Source organism: Narcine bancroftii, chromosome 8 (genome assembly GCF_036971445.1).
Source record: "Narcine bancroftii isolate sNarBan1 chromosome 8, sNarBan1.hap1, whole genome shotgun sequence".
Taxonomy (NCBI): Eukaryota; Metazoa; Chordata; class Chondrichthyes; order Torpediniformes; family Narcinidae; genus Narcine; species Narcine bancroftii.
In genome coordinates, this window is record NC_091476.1 from 171985528 (window position 1) to 172006415 (window position 20888).

General features: G+C 43.3%; 1 protein-coding gene across 1 annotated transcript in view; it reads right to left on the reverse strand.

Annotated features, from left to right (window-relative positions):
• The window catches only part of LOC138741573 (ephrin type-A receptor 7-like), a 434573-nt gene that overhangs the window by 113892 nt on the left and 299793 nt on the right, over positions 1 to 20888 (reverse strand). Inside the window, exon 5 of the mRNA XM_069895829.1 lies at positions 2823 to 2947. Coding sequence (XP_069751930.1) covers positions 2823 to 2947 — 125 coding nt within the window. The remainder of the gene's footprint in view (positions 1 to 2822; positions 2948 to 20888) is intronic.

The window sequence follows — 20888 nt, forward strand, 5'->3', positions numbered from 1 at the left end:
AGATAGAGAGATTTCATTACCATCGCAGCATCTGGAAGTTCTGAAAAGGTTGTCTGCTTCAAGACGTTTGATAAGCTGCTTCCTTCTGCTACCTAATTTATTCATCAAATAAAATTAGTATTTATTCCCACACACGCACATAGACACAAACACAGACACATTCACAAAAATACACATGGAAAAATGCATGCATATATGCAGACACACACACACGCAGTTGATGCACATGAAAGGAGACACATATGAACATACGTGGGAGAGACATTCCCCCCCCCCCCACCAAAAATAACCTTTCCTGATTTGGTCAAGCAGGCCTGAGCCCTGCATGGCAACCAGGAACTGGTAACCCAAGGGCATTGTGCACTCGTCTTTCTCGGCTTTGATCACACAACATAGATCCTGGCTAGAGCTTCCACAGTTACCTTTGAATTAAAAAAAAATGTCTGTGACACCTTCAGGAAAGACCACTATCCTGAGTTACTTGCGATTGGTTGGGCATTTTAAGTGATATTATCTCATGCCTTGTTTGAAGGGACTTAAAGTCAAGTGAAGTCTTTACAATGGTTTGTTTGAAAGTGGCCTGAAATTTGACAAGGTCTTTTAAAGTTAACAGCCGACTTGAAGGTAAAGGATCAACAGTAAAGAATTCAAGGAGAAAATGAAGAGAGGTAGTTTCCCAGTTTGGAAAGCTTACTTAATAAGTGAGGGAAAAACAATCTGTAATCACATGAGACTGCCGCATTTTATTCCGTATCTTTGGTAATTTCATGTAGCACCTTGTATCCCATCAGTCGTCATGTTTGCTTTGATATTATGTTGCTTGTGGCACTCCCTCAGATTTTAAAAACTTTTAAAAAGGTAGATGGTGTTGATCTGTTAGCCTTGACTTGTTTTACCCATCGGGACAAATTCAGTCTGAACCGAGACGACTGATGGAAGTGAAAATACTGGGCAGAGTAGTCTCGTCACGAGATGCAAGTGCCTCCCGATGGGGTAGTGGGTCAGAGAGAGAAATGGGGTAGTTGAAGATGGGAATCAGTCGTCAAGGTGGGAAATAGTTTGGTGAAAGTATCAAGGTTGGGGAAAGTCAAAGTTGCAAATTCTGGGGAACAGAAGGAGTCAGAGTAGGTGAGCAATAGTCTCAAAGGGATTGACCAGTCAATTAGGCCGTGTGTAGAGCTCGTCGAAAGAACCGAAGACTTGTTGATCCAAACCAAGGCTTTTATTAGCTCTTCACAGGTGGCCGACCAGTCCGGAATGATCCGACCTGGCTAGGGACACAACCCTTTAAGGCCCAGACAGTAGGCGTGGCTAAGCTCTCAGCCAATCGCTGTAAGCACAGTCTAGATACTGTAACTATATACACTATATACATTGGTGGTAGTCAAGCTCATTTCACTTGCCACTCCTTGAGTTGCCCAAAGACAGCACGGTGCACCTGGCAGTGATGGTTAACTGTGATCAGATGTGCATTTCATATCATTGGATATTACTATGTATTTCCAGGGTCCTCCATGCATTTCTGCCTCACACACATGAAGGGCCCATGAGGAAAACCGCAGATTGCAAGAACCATGTGGTAAGTCTCTTGAATTTCAATAATATTTCATTTTCCACAGGAAATGCACCATTTAGTGCACAAAAATATGGTACTGAACAAACCAACTCATTGGCAATGATAAAAACCAAGAGCTTCAGATGCCAGAATCAGGAGAAAACAAAGGATTATTGGAGGAACACATTAGGTCAGACAGCATCCACGTGTGGAAATGGTCCATCAATATTTGTGTCAAGCAGAGACATTGACGGACCATTTCTCAGCATGGATGCCATCTGACTGGTTGAGTTTTTCCAGCAATGATCTTTTCTGCTTATTACCAATCATGACTGGACCCAGAAAGTATTAATTTGCATTCTATTCCTTGTCAAAATGCATTCAGTGTTGGTTTATTTGAATTGGTCAAAATGGTTCTCAGCAATGGGCATTGAAAGGCAGTCATGAGATGTTAGACCCTCTCCACAAAGAGATCATTTGCATTTTGTTTTTGCATTAGATATATTGGTGGAATTGGTTGGAGAAAGAGGCTTTAGTCTGATACCTTTCCAGCAAAAGAAACTAGGCACTGCAAATTTTCAATACAAGGCTGAGGCTTATGCATAATTGACCATATGTCACTGGATTCATTACATGCTGGAATCCTTTATACCAATTTCTCAGTTGTGTATCATGAGATGGCTCAATTTCTCAATGATCCATCCTGATCCAACTGCACTTCAAATTACCTACAATTATTTATTAATTCCTTCCAGAGAAAGAAGGAGCAGGAAGGAAAGCAAGGCTCCAAACGCCTTATACCAAATTATGTACGTCAAAGTTTCATTGCTGTTAACATTACGACAGAAGTCACGCCAAGGTTTCGTGATGACCATCTCTTTTTGTGTCAGAGGTAAACATTCTCCATGGAATGGGTGGTGAACATTTCTTCTATTCATGTTCTGAATGAGGACTGTACAAAGTAAACAGTTCCTGCTGGTGCTTTTTTTTTGTTTCTAGTGTGTCAAAATCATAATACTGTATATAAAGGCTTTACATAGACTTTCCTAAGAGATTTCCTCAGTAGGTCAATATTTAACAATTTTCTGAATTCACGTGTACAACTTTGTTAAGGAGTACAAAAATTGTTTCGTTGCCCATGAACCCACTGCATCTGCCTACATCATGGCAAAAGCAATTTCCTTTCCCCCATTCCCTCAAGGCGGACCAGTGTTTAAAAAAACCCTACTTGCTGACGCTTCGTCCAAACCTGAACAACATAGAGCACCTTTTCATAATATTTGATCTCGTATTCCGTGCCATTGCTGCTGGGGTAGTCGGACTCTTGCAATGCCAAGGTGATGCTCTTCTGTTCAATGTGCTCTACCCTGATATCAGCCACTTGCATGTTTCCTGGGAATGGGAGCAGACATATTAAAAGGTTAGCAGCATAAAACATAAATAACATACAAAAAAAAACTGATAGGTTATGGACACATAACTTTTGGCAAGCAAAGTTGTCTGGATTACATTCACTAATACTTGAAAAAGATGACATTTTCTAATGTTTCAATAAGTTGCAATAAGTCTAAATTGCAATTACCTACTGAACTGAAAGTATTTCCAACTGAAAGTATTTCCTGATCAAATATCTAAAAACATTCTCTCTCTTGTTTGCATGTTGCTGGGATACAGGAACTGTAGAGCTATTAATATTTATGTTTTGAACCTGGCTATTGTGAAGTTAGCATATGCCAAGTTTTCAATAACTCATCACAGTTACTTTGGATGCCTCTGGAACTGCATTTTTAACCAAACAGAGGAAAGGCAGGTGGGAGGAGGGAAGGTGGTTAATTGGTGTCATGTGAGCAGCTGTGTGTTTGCTTCTATCACTGCAATTTCAGCCTTTGCTGCTCTGCGTTTGACTTTTTCAACAAGTAGCACAGTCTGCGGTATCCTAGCTGCACCGCACGAGTTCCAGACAGGGGCCATCAGCAGGCTACCTGACCTTCTTTTGATATCATCAACTGATTGACTTCCTGAGAAGGTCACTTCACCAAGGTTCCTATCTGGTTCACATACAGCACAAATAGGCCTTTTAGCCTGAGTCAACTTCTTCTGCCCATGTTCCCATCAACTCCCCTGAGATTCTGCCATACATTCACAAGGGTCAAGATACAGTGGCCAATTAAACTCCCAAGCCTCACATTTTTGGGATGAGGGGGGGAAACTGGAGCACTCAGTGGGCCTTTTTATAGTTTAAAAATAGCGACTGTTAAGGCAGATATTCCCTACCTTTACATTATTTATCTTACCTGGATGAAAGCTCCAAGAGCGTATACAAGAGGCAGACTCCGAACCACCTGAGAGGGGGAGGGGTAGACTCACGAAGGGAATGCTGCTGAGGGGGCTGCAAAGAGGCGCGCCAATGACATCGTCTGCCCGCAAGCCGGAGCAGGATTTTTAAAATTTAATATAACTAATCAAGTCGTGCTGGAGATCTTCCTAAGATTCCTTAAACAGATCTCCACCAGTGCTCTTACCTACTCTTTAGTCACCATTTCAGGTGTAGGCTGCTTTCCTTTCTCGGCGCGTGAGCTTGACGTCACGGTGGCGGGCAGCGCTACGGCACTACTGGCCCCGCCACCCTCAGCTCTGGAAGGTGCCTCCAGATGTTGCTCAGTGGGAAAGCCACACTAGATCTGCCTTCTCCGTAAAAAGGCAAGTTCAACTTTTTTTCATGGAGCTGCTTTCAAGGCACTTATTAAAATGCTGAGTGATCACAGGGGTATGTGCACACTCCATACTAATTGCATCTAAGGTCAGCATTGAATCTGGGTTACGAGCTGGCAACTCTACTAGCTATGCCTCTGTACATTGGTCCAACCTGTGAGCTCTCCAGCTGATATTTATTCTTTAGTTAACACCACCAGATGAACAGAAAACTGGTCACTACCTTTTGTCTATGCTTATTGCTTGCAAAGGATGGTCAGTGTTAAAGGCATAACAACCATTTTAAAAATAGCAGTGAAGTGATTTGGGATAACCTTGGGTGTGATTATTCTGTTGTAAATGTGTGCCTGTTCTATTTTACTGAACAGCCTCCTTGATTTATCTGGTTCAGGACTAAACTGTTATAGATTGATCAATTGACTCTTGAAGGTCAATAGGTTAATGGTCCATTGGGAAGTGGGTCCATGATCTAAAATCAAAGCAACTGCTTTGATTCATGTGATTCACAGAAGGCTCATTTGTGCCTAATCACAGAAATATTTCTTGAAGTAACACCAAAAGTATGAAATGAGTTCAGGTAATCCACGATTTACTTTTCACATATTTTTGCTGCGATGGAATTGATTATTTGGGACTTCAATTTACAAATCGCTCCATTGCAATGCACCCGCAGACACAAGGTGCCAAAAATGACAGTTACCCAGCTCTGAGAAAGCAATGCTTTTTAAATTGAGAAATGGCTGGGTGAAAGCAATGGTAATAAATTAGGTGTTTTATAAATGGAGACGGAGGACATGAACACCAAAGGGCTGTTCAGGGAATCAAAGTTCCATGAATTCATGCCATTTATTTTCTAAGAAACGATATAATCAATAATAAACCAGATACCCCAAAATTGCTATGAATTGTTAAGACACTATTACAAATAGCGCCTTTGGAAGACGACACAAAAGAGTCTGGAAAAACAACCAACTGAAAAACCTCACAAAGATAAGCGTATACAGAGCCGTTGTCATACCCACACTCCTGTTCGGCTCTGAATCATGGGTCCTCTACCGGCACCACCTACGGCTCCTAGAACGCTTCCACCAGCGTTGTCTCCGCTCCATCCTCAACATCCATTGGAGCGCTTTCATCCCTAACGTCGAAGTACTCGAGATGGCAGAGGTCGACAGCATCGAGTCCGCGCTGCTGAAGATCCAGCTGCGCTGGGTGGGTCACGTCTCCAGAATGGAGGACCATCGCCTTCCCAAGATCATGTTCTATGGCGAGCTCTCCACTGGCCACCGTGACAGAGGTGCACCAAAGAAAAGGTACAAGGACTGCCTAAAGAAATCTCTTGGTGCCTGCCACATTGACCACCGCCAGTGGGCTGATATCGCCTCAAACCGTGCATCTTGGCGCCTCACAGTTTGGCGGGCAGCAACCTCCTTTGAAGAAGACCGCAGAGCCCACCTCACTGACAAAAGGCAAAGGAGGAAAAACACCCAACCCCAACCAACCAATTTTCCCCTGCAACCGCTGCAACCGTGTCTGCCTGTCCCGCATCGGACGTCAGCCACAAACGAGCCTGCAGCTGACGTGGACTTTTACCCCCTCCATAAATCTTCGTCCGCGAAGCCAAGCCAAAGAAAAAAAGATTACTGTTGCATTTTGTGCAGTTTGTAGTCAATAAGATCCCCAAATAGCAATGCAACCCAGTAATGAAAAAAATGATGTTTTAGCAATGTTTTTTGACGTATAAATATCAACCAATGCTTTTGGGATAATTCTCTTCAAGTTAATACCACATCTTTTGCTTCCACTGGCGATGGCAGACAAGGTCATCATTTAATATCCTTGCTGGAAGTCAGCACCGATGACCCTGTAACATGCAGTGCAGCACACAAAGACCTGAAGGGGCCCTTAACCCCACAAATTTCCAACCCACCGGGATCAGTAGAATAAAAGAAAACATTGCTGATGTTCTTCAGGCACACTTAAAATACTCTTAGATAGGCACATAGATAGAAAAATAGAGGGATAGGGGCTCTGAGGTTGGGAAGGGTTAACAGTGGTTCTCAACCATTTTCATTCCACTTTAAGTCATCCCTATGCCGCATGTACTCTGTGATTAGTAAGGGATTGATTAAGGTGGGATGTGAGTGGGAAGGGAATGGTGAGAATCACTGCTCTGGACCCAATTGTTACTCAAATATTTTGCTTGGGAAAAACTGTCTTTGGCCCATTTCCTTTGGAGTTATGAAACCGTGCACATAACGAGTCAATTAGGGATAATTAAAACAATTGTTTTTCAAACTTTTTCTTTTCACCCACATTCCACCTTAAAGCAATCCCTTACGAATTACAGAGCATAGGGATTACTTAAAGTGGTATGTGAGTGGAAAGAAAAAAAGGTTGAGGACCACTGGGTTAGAATTATGGTGGAACAGGTCCACATGACATCATGGGTCAAAAGGCCTGTCGTGTGAAAAATTTAACTGGAAGTTCATGTTAAACTGCACATATTTACTCTTGTGAGGTAATGTGAGGGAACAATTTTGTGGATATGAGTGTCCTGGTGTTAACTTCTGTGCAAGAAAGTGAGAAATACTGGACAAAGGAATGAAATAAAACAATAAAAGACCAGAAAATGCTTAGGGAGTTCCAACTTTCAAGGAAATGCAATGTCCATTTTAGCGTCTACTTGAGTGACATTGAGCATTGTCAGAGGATATGAGCAAATCAGTTACTTTTTGAGATAGACTTTCAGAAGAATATTCAATGGTGAAAGTATTCTGGAAATATTAGCGTGAATTTTATATCCTACTGGACAAAAGTGTTGGAGCACCTTCGATAGCTTAGCAATTTAAAAAAATTTGGCTCATGAGCATCTCAAGGGAATTCTCCCTCGCTGTTCGTATCAGATCTCACATTTAAATATAAACATGGCTACTTCATGAGCATTTCTTCCATTTCAATCTCCCTGTCATACATGTAAATATTATTCAGAAACAAGCATGAAATCACAACGTCTTTCACATACTCTTGCACGAGGGGCACTGGACAAAGCGGCGACTGTCTGCCTTACAGTTAACAAAGGTTAAAGAATTTCATCTCGGTTACATTCTAAATGTGACAACAATTGAACCTTTACCTTTTTATTGTCAACAAGTGCAGAAGGGAGGGTTTAAATAGAAGACCAGTGTGAGAGGAAAAATGAAGAAACAATTTGCATTTATAATTAGCATCTTTCTCGCGTCGTTTTGTTTGCTTCTCTTTTGGCGAGGAGCGTGCCATTCTACTTAAATGGAAGGACGCTGCCCCACTTACTCATGATCAGTGGTCGCGTGACATCATGTCCTGTTTCAACATGGAAAAGATTCAATATTCAATTTATAATTCAGGTATCAGATTCCAGAAGTTATGGGGGTCATATATCTTACTTTACAATTTTACTCCAATGTTTTCCACATTCTCTATATTAATTATTTTTTCTGCTTTTATTTTTCTTTTTAATACTAATCATGTATCGCACCTGGCAACGTGGTTAGGTAAAGGGTTTTGAGTTTTTCTCCTTTACTATTTTCTTCTTTCTCTTTTTGAATTATTAGAGTTATTTTTCTCTCAAAAAAGGTATATATTATTTTGAATATGAACTATGGATATAATGTACAGTTTATGTATGTTAGTGATATACAGAATGCCTTATGTACTTGGTGTAACTGTCCATATCGCCTTATTGAATTGTACCCTTTCTTGTTTGTATAAGTTTTTGTTGCAATTAATAAAAATATTTTAAAAAGAAAGCAGTAGCATCTTTCAAATCTTCTGATTTCCACTGGGGACGATGACGAGAGTTTACCATCACATCCTCAAGTTACACGTACAGATGCACGGACCAAAATTCTTGCTGCAGTAAAACAGCACCAACTGAATTCTAATAAAATATTACAATATGCCATGACAAAAATAAATAGATAGATAGACAGACAGACAGATAGATAGATAGACAGACAGACAGATAGATAGATAGATAGACAGACATAGATAGATAGATAGATAGATAGACAGATAGATAGATAGAGAGATAGATAGATAGACAGACAGATAGATAGATAGACAGACAGATAGATAGATAGAGAGATAGATAGATAGACAGACAGATAGATAGATAGACAGACAGATAGATAGATAGATAGACAGATAGATAGATAGATAGATAGACAGATAGATAGATAGAGAGATAGATATATAGACAGACAGATAGATAGATAGACAGACAGACAGATAGATAGATAGATAGACAGATAGATAGATAGATAGATAGACAGACAGATAGCTAGACAGACAGATAGATAGATAGATAGAGATAGATAGATAGATAGACAGACAGACAGAGACAGACAGACAGATAGATAGACAGACAGATAGATAGACAGACAGATAGATAGACAGACAGATAGACAAATAGATAGATAGACAGATAGATAGATAAACAGATAGATAGACAGATAGATAGATAGACAGATAGATAGCCAGACAGATAGATAGACAGACAGACAGACAGATAGATAGATAGATAGACAGATAGAGAGAGATAGATAGATAGAAAGACAGATAGATAGATAGAGATAGATAGATAGACAGACAGATAGATAGATAGATAGACAGACAGATAGATAGACAGACAGATAGATAGGATAGACAGACAGACATATAGATAAATAGACAGATAGATAGACAGAGACAGACAGACAGATAGATAGATAGATAGACAGACAGACAGACAGACAGATAGACAGATAGATAGATAGATAGATAAACAGATAGATAGACAGACAGACAGACAGACATAGACAGACAGATAGATATAGATAGACAGACAGATAGATAGATAGAGATAGATAGACCGACAGATAGATAGACAGACAGAATGACAGACAGACAGAAAGACAGACAGATAGATAGATCGATAGATAGACAGACAGACAGATAGATAAAAGGATAAGATAAATAAATATTCACAGTGGCAGTTTTTTCGAGAATAAAGAAGGGACTTTACAAGAGTGCAGAAGATCTTTCATCAGTCCCAGAGTAGTTTATGGTCAGAGTAGTTCAGGGAGGCTCAGAATCTTACAACAGCCGTAAAAATCCCTTTCTTGTGTTGGTTTGAAAGTTGAAGGACTCTGAAAACTCGTCACACTGGTAACCCTCAGCTCCAGTATTATGTGAAATTAGATTTTTTTCACATTCTCCTTATCTTTTCTCTTTTTCTTTCTTTTTAATTTAAGGTTGGGTGGGGAGGGAGGGATGATGGAATATTTTTACACACACACAGACACACACACACACACACACACACACATACATATTATTTTTTCAACTTATTCATTTAAGAATTGTAGATGTGGTTTAAAATGTTTAGATTAAATATTAAAAAAAAAAGAAAAATCCCTTTCTTGAACCTGGAGGTGTTGGACTCCCAGGTTATGCACCAGCTGAACATAACTACTGAAATGATGTGGATTTCAATAAAAAGCAAAATCCTCATTAGGAGATGACCAGGTTTATAAATCTAACAACAGATGAGGTGGAAATAAAAGATGATTACATAACGAAGAACATGTTTTATTCAAGCACACAAATGATGGAGAAACTCAGCAGGTCCAACAGTGGCTTTATGTAGCGAAGGTGAAGAACCATCACCAACGTTTCGGGCTTGAGCCCTTCATCAAGGTGTAGGGGAACACAAGAAATGTCTGAAGAAAAGGGTGGGAGATGATAGGTGGAGGGGGGGAGGAGTCTAGGCTAGGTGGAGAGAGAAAGGAAGTAGGAACTAGGATGACTAGTTAAAGGAGGAGGGGAGGGGGGAAAAGGATATGAAATTATAGAAACATAAGGTGACCACACAGGGAAATTATCATTCAGTGATAGCAAATTGAAGAATTTTTGCCAAGATGCATGTACAAAAACACAGTGAGGTTCTAGGCATGGATAAAGACTTTCACTCCGTCAAGTACACCCTCGCTTCAGTTAGAAGTCCATGGTTCATGCTGCCCTCTTGAATCGAGCATCAACGGGGCGGAGACTCCAGAATACAAATTTCAAACTGAGCAAACTTTCATGATCTTAGGCTATCATAACCTATTTTAAACCCAATTAAATATCTATGATGAGATACAAACTCGAAATTTAGCTCATATCCCTATAAGCTAATCTTTTAGAAGTTCCAGTTGAGACAAATCACTGACTGGTGGTTAAAGAAAACTGCTCAGTAATATTCCATGGATCTTTTATATTTACCTCAGAGGGGAGTCAAGGCCTTAGCTTAACATTTCATTGAGGGAGGATTGAATGTCATGTGATGCTGAACGAAAAATTGTTTCTATCAAATAAAAAAAATCACCTCGACTGAGGAAAGGCAAAATAACCCAAATTATCAATGGCGCTTTAAATGCATGTATGGATTTGTAAATTTGTGATTTAAGATGGTTTACATTGTTAAGATTCATAGTTTGCATTATTCTAGAATTGCCAGTTACTTTACAGAATCACTAGAATGATAGAAGACCTACATCCATCCAATTGAGTTGTTGACTCATCGCAATAATGAATCTCTATCAATTAGTCTTGACAAGATCCAAGGAAAATCCCAGTGGAGTGATGGCTTTAGATAGCATGGGTCCAAAGCCACTTGTATTTTCCTATTATATTTGCAACATTTCTCATCTCCAATTACCCACATTGCACAACACAAGATATAATTCAAGGCATTACATTTGCATTTGAATGAATCAACACATTCCAGTTCCACCAGTCCTGTCCCTACTCCGCTGCACAGGTTTACTGCTTTTGTAAGCACTCTTTTGTAAGGAGGAAAAACCCAACACCCAACCCCAACCAACCAATTTTCCCTTGCAACCGCTGCAATCGTGTCTGCCTGTCCCGCATCGGACTTGTCAGCCACAAACGAGCCTGCAGCTGACGTGGACTTTTTACCCCCTCCATAAATCTTCGTCCGCGAAGCCAAGCCAAAGAAGAAGAGCACTCGTCAATTCATGTTCCATTTGCCAGTTCAACATATGTTTTTTACACACCCCCTGCATTCCAGGAAATTTACCCCAATTTCCTGGGGTGCAGTTTGTGTAAAAAGATCGGAATGGGAATAAGGACTCATTCTGGTTCTGATATTTTACTTCCTCGACCCCGAGTAAGTTTCCTGGAACAACTGCAGTCTAAAGTAAACTGCAGGCATTCTGTGAACAATGCACTAATGACTAGGACGTATCGATGATGTGCATTACAAGTCCCGCCTCTTTAATTACCGCCCTTCCGGTAATTAAATGTGCAAACTCGAAACAGAGTTTTCAAGTTTTGGTCGTTCGTGTGTGAACGACCAATGCCGAGACCTCCGACATTCTTCAGACCGGTAAAACCAAGCAAATTCTATCTAAAAAACCTAACTGGGATGCACTAACTGTACTCACTCCAACAAGGTGAATTATTGCTCATCATGGTTTCATATACAGTTACACTTCTCTGCAGTTTATGAAACAAGAACATCCACTGCCTTAGGGCAATGTAAAGCAGTTCATATTGTTTTCCTGAACCTTAATGGCCACTTTGAAAGCAAATAAAATGTTCTGTGGAAATACATAGCTAGTGGCAATGAGACAAATACAAAAAAAAGTACCTTGCACACTGTGACAATTTTGACTTTCATCATAAGTAAAACATCCTAAACGTAAAATCAGATATAGTGGTTTGTGAATTCATTTAATAGGGCCTTTCAAATTGCCTTGTAAAATGGGATTAACCGGGAATTTACCACATTGAAAACCCAGGTACAAGGCTAGTTGAAAGGCCCGAACTGGGCAAGCCCGGTCAAAATCCACCCGGGTCCCAGACCTACCTCGAAGTGGCCAGGGAACCCAGTGAAACCTACCCGGGTGTCCTCCTCCACCTATTTGAAAGAGGAAATGGCTCACTTGGTTACTCTGGAACTTTAAACAGAAAGGGGACAGGGGACTATTCCCTGTGGCTGCGTGAACCGTCACTCACCACATCATCGCAGGGGCCATTGGACAGGTAGGTTAGGCTGCATCCTGGCCACTCTGCATGGGCTTCTTCCAGGTTCTCCGCTTTCCTCCTGGGGGGGACCTCTCTTTTGCTTCTCTTTCTCTGGCTGTAAGAGGCACCTGGCAATTTATGCTGATGGTGTATCTGTCTGCATGACAGCAGACTAAAAGCAAACTTTGTCTAATATTACCAGCATTCTATTGCATAGGAATCTTGAATCAAAATGTGCAGGTTAACTGTGAAATATCCCCACTGAGTAGTAGAACCTGTGGGGAATTGATGGGAATGTGACCAGAATAATGTGGGATTGCAGGACTGGTGTAAGTGGGTGCTTGATAGTGAACATGGACACAATGGGCTGAAGGGCCTGCTCTTGGGTTGAATATCTTGATGACTTCACTTTAACAATTAAAGATCTGTCTACTCCATAGAATTCTTCCACAATTTTTAAGAAATGAAATCCAGATAAGCTCTAGACCAATGGTTCTCAATCTTTCTTTTTCCACTCACATCCCACCTTACACAATCCCTTACTAATCGCAGAGCACCGATGGCGTAGGGATTCCTTAAACTATCAGAATGCTGAGGGCCACAGCACGTGCCACCAGCTCATAATAAAGAGAAAGAATAGACAGCATTAGTTCTCACTTGGGTAAGATCAAAGCTGATATAATCATTTACAATTTCTTTGCCTAATCCCTATTACCCGTAATCCTTCTTTCATTCCAAAGTCTGTCTATCTATACGCTTAGCAGTCATTACTTTCTGGAATAAAGAATTCTATTATTCACACACACTAACAGAAGAAATTCAAATGATTTCCAAAAGGAGATGATCAAAAGCGCACACCCTTTTGTTCTGGACTTTCCAAGCAAGGAAAATAGCGCAGTAGGATTCACATTTTTCTAGCTCCCTCTCATTCTTCTAAATTGGAGAGAAGATGGTCTTCTCATAAAAATAATTCTTCCATCCCAAGAATCAATCTAGAGAATCTTCTTTGCTTGTGTCCAAATTTCCTTCCCTGAACAGAAAATCCTAAATCTCCTTAGCAAGGTCAAAGTTATAACAGAATTATAACTGGTTCCCTTACTTTTGTATTCCATCCCATTTGCAATAAAAGCAAACGCTCCATTTGCCTTTCAAATTATTTCCTTTACTAGCATACTGACATGCTGTATTCTATCTACAAGGACACACAAAATGCTTTGAACACCTACAGCACTTAATTTTCAAGTCGGGGGCATGGACTCTCAGTGAATGATGAAGTCAATTAACTGCTCCACAAAGTTTTGAGAACAAACCATGTGGGCCTGTTGTCATGAGGATGGTGTTAATGAACACAGGATCATCTCATTGGCTGAGATGAGGCAATATTGTAATAATTATCAAATCAATCAATAAAAGAAACCTCGGGAAAGATCCATTGATCTAACATCAGTAAGAAATAAGCTAATGGAACTGATTATCCAAAAGATCTATATTAAAATTACCACATCAATCAGAGAGAGTAAGTTTCATTAGTAATGGTCGTAGAAAACCAATCTGCCTGACCTCAAGGAAATAACTTCCCAACTGCTCATCCATAAACCCTGAAATATGAAATGTTAGGAACTCATTGAGAAAAGAGCCATTGATGGTCACAAAAGCATCCTTCGCAATTTAGAATGGGTAACTGTGGTGATATGATTGCATGCACTGGCTGGCCCGCCCTCTGGGGGCCTCCCTGTCTTAGCTCTTCCCTTGATCCTACCCATGTGACCCCGGGCCATAAAGGTCGAGTCCCCTCTCCTTCCTGCTCATTTTCCTAGCCTGGACCCGGGCCAGCTCAATAAAGCCAATCGTTCCCCTCAGTCTTCTGTCTGTGTCATTATTGGGGCTACCGATAGCGCCCAACAATTTATTGAGCAAGATTTTAGAACTCTCCGGTTATGGAGAAATTACTTACGGCCGGAAGTAGACCCCCAAGTCCCAGGTGCACCGGTACTCTTCGAGCAGTGGGTGAACTATTTTAATAATTTCCTCGACGCTGCTGCGGAGGTGGTCGACTCGGATGAGAAGAAGTTCAAAATCCTTCAGGCACGAGATGGCCAGAGGCCTTCCTGACCATCCAAGGCAGCGCAACTTACACCGAGGCAATGGCTGAGGTGTGGGCGCTATATAAGCCGAAAGTGAACGTGGTTTACTCCTGTCACCTGCTGGCATCCCAGAAACAACAGACTGGTGAGTCCACTGAAGAGTTTGTCCAGTCCCTGGTCACTGTTTGGAGGAATCTCCCGGGCCTGGGCATGATATCGCTGAAGCATTGCGTGGAAGAGCTGATCAGAGATGCTTGTGTGTCGGGGTTGAGGTCAGACTACATCTGGCAAAGACTCCTCGAGTCTTTGCCTCTCCAAAAGGCTATCGAACTGGTCAGACCTCTGGACTCAGTCCAGAGCCAAGCGGTGTCGATCACAGGCAGAAGTGGGTCAACTGTGTATGTTCCACCATGAGGGCCATGGGCCTGGGATTCCTCATCGGGCATCAGTAACTCAACCATGGCTGCCATCGCGCCGACCGCATCATCAAGATGCAACTTCTGCAGGTAGGTCAAGCACGCGAGGTGCCTCTGCCCTGCGAAAGGAACGATGTGCTCGGGCTGTGGAAAGAGGGGCCAGGACCTGATCACACCCAGCAAACAGTGCAGTGTGTGTCCCTGAAGAGCATCCGGGGCTGAGGTGGGGGCGCCAGCTTACCGGCCACCGCTCCCAACCTCAGCACCTCAGCCTACCACTCCAGTGACATCACTACGGACCGCCACGACTCCACTTCTAGCTTCTCCTTCATCTGATGCAGGCCATCCCACCGATGACGACAATGAAGGAACACCACTCCTCGCTTCAGTGACACTGAATCAAGCCAGTCCTCACCCGATCTCGAACTCAAGCATGCAGATTGAGGAGAATGGAGATAAAACTAACTGTCTTTTCGACAGCGGCAGTATGGAAAGCTTCGTACACCCCGATGTGGTCCAGGGACTCTCCCTTCCGGTCTGACCCGATGGTTTCAATGGTGGCTAGGTACCAACAGATGAGTATTCGGGGGTATTGTGTAGTGTCACTGACAGTGCGGGGAATGTTATAACGACTTTGTGTTATTAATTAACAATTGCACACCGACCCTCCTAGGCCTTGACTTTCAGAGTCAGTTTAAGAGCGTGACGATGGCGTTCGGAGGCCCCCAACCACTGTTGACCGTTCAAAGCCCATAGCATTCGGGTGACCAAACCCGACTGGGTAGCCAGCTCCCATAACCGTCCTGTGGCCCAAGCACCCAATCTCCGGCACCCAATCACTCGGCCCCCGGCACTTACCAGTGGTCTCACCACCTTAAGGGTGTCCCCTCCATCACTGTTCGCGAACCTCATCCCAGAAGCAAACCCATTGCCACCAAAAGTCGGCACTATAGTTCCGAGGATATGCAATTTATCCGGGCTGAAGTTCAGTGACTCCTGACGGAGGGGATCATAGCCCTTAGCACCAGTCCCTGGAGAGCACAAGGTCAGAGGGGCGGGCAAGCCCCGAATGGTAATTGACTATAGTCAAACCATCAACTGCTTCACCCAGCTGGATGCGTACCTGCTCCCCCGTATAGCCGACTTGGTCAATAAGGTAACCAAATACAGAATTTTTTCAACTATTGACCTCAAGTCGGCTGACCATCAACTCCCTCTCCATCCGAGCGATCGAATCTATACTGGATTTGAAGCCGATGGGCAACTCTTCCATTTCCGGTGGGTACCCATCGGCATTACTAACGGTATTTCTGCTTTCCAGAGAGTAATGGACCAAATGATGGCGGAATGTGGGCTGATGGCAACATTCCCCTACCTCAACAATGTCACCATCTGCAGCCATGATCAGTAGGACCATGACGCAAACCTCACCAAGTTACTTAACTTGACATACAACAAGGACAAGTGTGTGTTCAACAAGGAGCACCTGGCCCTTCTTGGAGGTGTCGTGGCACTTGGTGTCATTGCCCCCAACCCTGACCACATGCGACCATTTCGGGAACTCCTTGTCTCGAAAACCCTGAAGGCGCTGAAAAGGTTCCTAGGGTTATTCTCATATTACGCTCAATTACACCAATAAGGCCCATCCCCTAATTTGGTTAACCACTTTTCCACTATCAGCGGAAGCCCAAGCTACTTTCAATCAGATTCGAGGAGACATTACTAAGGCCACGATGCATGCCGTGGATGAGTCCGTCCCCTTCCAGGTGGAAAACGACGCCTCCGACTGCACTGGCCGCCACATTAAACCAGGCAGGCAGGCCAGTAGCATTTTTTCCCCACACTCTTCATGGTCCCAAACTCCGGCACTCCTCCGTCGAGAAGGAGGTGCAAGCAATTGTTGAGGCAGTGCGCCACTGGCGGCACTACCTAGCCGGTAAAAGATTTACCCTGTTGACTGACCAGAGGGCGGTGGCTTTCATGTTCAGTGCCAAACAATGGAGTAAAATCAAAAATGACAAGATTCTGAGGTGAAGGATTGAGTTATCCACCTACAACTATGACATCTGTACCGGCCGGGTAAGCTCAATGATCCCCCGGATGCCTATCCCGAGGGACGTGCGCCAGTGCACATCTTGACTGTCTCCAGGTCCTGCACAACTGTCTGAGCCACCCCGGAGTTACGAGGTTGTATCACTTTATCAGGTCAAGGAACCTCCCCTACTCCATAGAGGATGTCCGGATGGTCCATGACTAGACACTGCCAAATCTGTGCTGAGTGTAAGCCTCAGTTCTACCGGACGGAGAAGGCACACCTCAACAAGGCCACTCGTCCTTTCGAACGACTCAGTGTCGATTTCAAGGGCCCCCTCCCGACCACAAATATGAACGCCTACTTCATGACGGTGGTGGACGAATTTTCCAGGTTCCCCTTTGCAACTCTCTGCCCGGAAATGATGGTCAAGGCCCTGAGCAGTATCTTCACTCTGTTCGGGTACCCGACTACATTCATAGTGACCGGGGGACTTCGTTCATGAGTGAGGAGCTTCGTCAGTACTTCGTGACCAGAGGCAGAGCCACCAGCAAGACCACCAGCTATAACCCCAGAGGTAATGGCCAGGTGGAAAGGGAGAATGGCAGGAGTGCTCCTGACCCTTAGGTCCAAAAATATGCTAGCATCCCACCCCGCTGGCAGGACGATTTGCCTGAAGCCCTCCACCCTAACCAGTCGTTACTCTGCACCGCTACTAACACCATGAACGCCTCTTTGCTTTCTCGAGGAGGTCAGGGAATGGTTCTTCCATCCCTCCCTGACTGACATCCCCAGGACCGGTTCTCCCTTGGAGGCACGTCAGAGGCCATCAGACGGACGGTTGAAGCGGTACCCCCAGTACGCATTTGTGAGGTACCTGGATGGCCACAAGGACAATGTGCCCATACGAGACCTAGCAAGGGCCAGAGACCCCGAGACTGCCTTGCCGACTGCTGACCACGCCACGGACCTGATGGCGCCACATCCAAGCACGGCCCTGGAGTCTGAGCCGCCAGCCTGCAGCCGGACATCCAGGCTCTTACCTCTCCTGCAGCTGCGGAGGACCCCCCAGTACTCCAGGAGCCTACCGCAACCCCCAAAGTTCTTGCAGCAGACACTCCCCCATCCGCCCCCTCTCCGGATGAGCGCCGTACTGACATGCCAGTTCCCTGGCGATCCAGCAGACAGAGGAGGCCGCCTGTGGGCTGTATGCACCGATAGCGCCCAACAGTAACATTCTGGCTTAAAAGAACAGGGACAGAGCAACATTCATATCATATTTGCTCATACCATGAAATAAAGACATTTGGTCCGGTGAGGGTGGACTGGACCCTGCCAATCCCAGATCAGGCAGGAGTATAATAGTTTCCAAGTCAGGATACAGCAGTGTTAAACCTTCGTTGGAGCACATTTAAATTATGGTATGCAGTTCTGGCCCCACATAACCGTAAAGGCTTTGTATTGGCTGCAGAAGAGGTTAACGTTGATTGACTTTAACTTTCCATGGATGCTGTGTGACCTGCTGAACTTCACCTGCACTTTTGTGCATCACATATATACCTAGTTGGAATTAGGTTTGTAATTTGGTGCAAAAACAAAATCCACAAGGGCAGATGCTTTGACATAAAAAGTTCCCTCAAGTAACAGTGGGGTTATTTAAACAATAATTATGGTAGTGATTGGCTTCTTGACATATCTAATGCTGCTTCTCTCTTCCTCCTTGAATTTAAATCCAGGGCGTACAAAAGAGGACCTTTGACGCTCTCTGCACACTCTGAAGGTTGGAGAACTGCATCGGATGTGCCCCTCACAGTGGCAGATAAAAGTGGCACTGAGCCACTCTCAATCGTCTGTTCACGACACACAAGGTTATATCGAAGGGGAAGATTTTTGCCCATCTAACCTTTGACACAGCCATTGCTCAGTAAATAATCTGAAAGGTGCAACTGGAGAGTCAAAGGTATCAATTGCACAATAACACTTCTCTTTAATATTTTTCTTGTGGAAATTATGGTATTCATTTAATTCAACATCAATTAATAAAGAATTTAATTACGTTTTGTATAGAGATGCGTGTTTTTATGAATGTGCTTTGAAGCTATAATTGGTCAGGAAACCATCTGGATCTTTATCTAATTAACCATTTAGTATTCTTGCTGAAATAAAAATAAGTGAATAGGTAATAACAACATCTCACTTCTGCAGGCCGTGGTACCCACCTGTTTCAAACAGGCATCAACTGTACCAATGCTGAAGAAATATGTGGTAACCTGCCTAAGTAGCTATTGACCAATGGCACTCACGTCGACAGTGAAGAAGTGTTTTGAAAGGCTGGATCCTGTCTAAGCGGTGACATGGATCCTCAATTCGCGTACCATAGCAACAGGTCTGTGGCGGATGGCATCTCACTGGCTCTACACATAGCCTTGGAACACCAGGACAGCAAAGATCCATACATTAGGACGCTCTTTATCGACTACAGTTTAGCATTTATCAATATCTTCCCCTCAAAATTGATTACCAAATGGCTAGGCCTGGGACTCAACACCCCACAGTGTAACTGGATCCTGGATTTGCTCACCTCCAGACCACAATGAGTGAGGATTGGTAAGAACATCTCCTCCACAATCTCCATCAGTACTAGAGCACCACAGGGCTGTGCTCTTCGGCCCCTGCTCTACAACTGTGTGGCTCGATACAACAACAATACCATCTACAAATTCACTGACAACATCACAGTAGTGGGTTGTGTGAAAAAGGCTGATGAGTCAGTGTACAGGGGGGGGGGGGGGGGGGAGATTGAAAACTTGGCCGAATAGTGCACCAACAACAACCTCGCACTCAACGACACCAAAACCAAGGAGATGATTGTTGACTTCAAGAAGGGAAAATCCAGTGATCATTAGGATATTAGAGGTGGAGGAGGAGAAGCAAATTTAAATTCTTGCTCGTCACTATCTCAGAGGATCTTTCCTGGACCCAACACATGACTTCCTCAGAGTTTGTGGGGGTTTGATATAACATCAGAACTATGGCAAATTTCAACTGATGTGTGGTGGAAAGTGTGCTGACAGGCTGCATCATGGTCTGGTATGAGGGACACCAATACCCGAGTGGATACCTCTGCAAAAGGTAGTGGACACAGCCCAGGAGATCACAGGTGTTACGAGCCCAGAGGACCCCAAAACCCAGCAGCAATAGATATTCACCAAGACAAATGGTTACTTAAACAAAAGTGTATTTTAATTATCTTTAAACATGAAAACAGAATCACACATTAACTATTCACTTAACTAACCTAACTTAACCCCCTTCTAATTCTGTGCATGTGTATGTAATGTTTAAGTTCAGAAAAATTTTTGATTCACAGTCCAATCGCACTTCTCATTCCTGCAAGTTCACTGGTTTCAGGCAATTCCTATACTGTGCACAGAATTTAACATTTATAAAGTTCACCAGGCTTTGGTGCTTGAAAGGTAAATGGTTACTGCTCGGTTTTCAGAAAGATTTGTTGTACAAAGGACACCCACAACTGATTCCTTTTTTTATCAGCCACTTCAGCATCTTGCCGAAGAAACTTGCCCCCTCAGGGTTCTCCAGATGATAACCTCTTTCTTTCAGGTCACCACAGAGTTCCTTTTTGTTTCTCTTATTTCAAGTGAATCATGAGACAACCAGTCCTCTCCTCTTGCATGAACCACAATGGCTTTGACCAGGCTGAACTAAGCACTGTCAACCAGTCTTCCAAATAGGGTTTTCCACAAGTTTGCCAGCTTGTCCTGTTCCAGTCCCAGCTGCTGCTGCTGACTGTAAAACTACAGAACTGATACCTGTATGTGTCTCTCTCACTCAGAGAAAAAGCCTGTTTGACTCTCTCTGCTTACAAAACCACATGATCCTCCTTGAACAGTAAGGTCTACACCAGACATTCTGTGGCTCCGACGAGTTCTTTCATCTGTTGCCCTTTTGTTAACAATAATCCATCAGTGAAGTCTCTTGGGCACTTTCCAAAGGTTTTGGAAAGACTCTTGGCACCG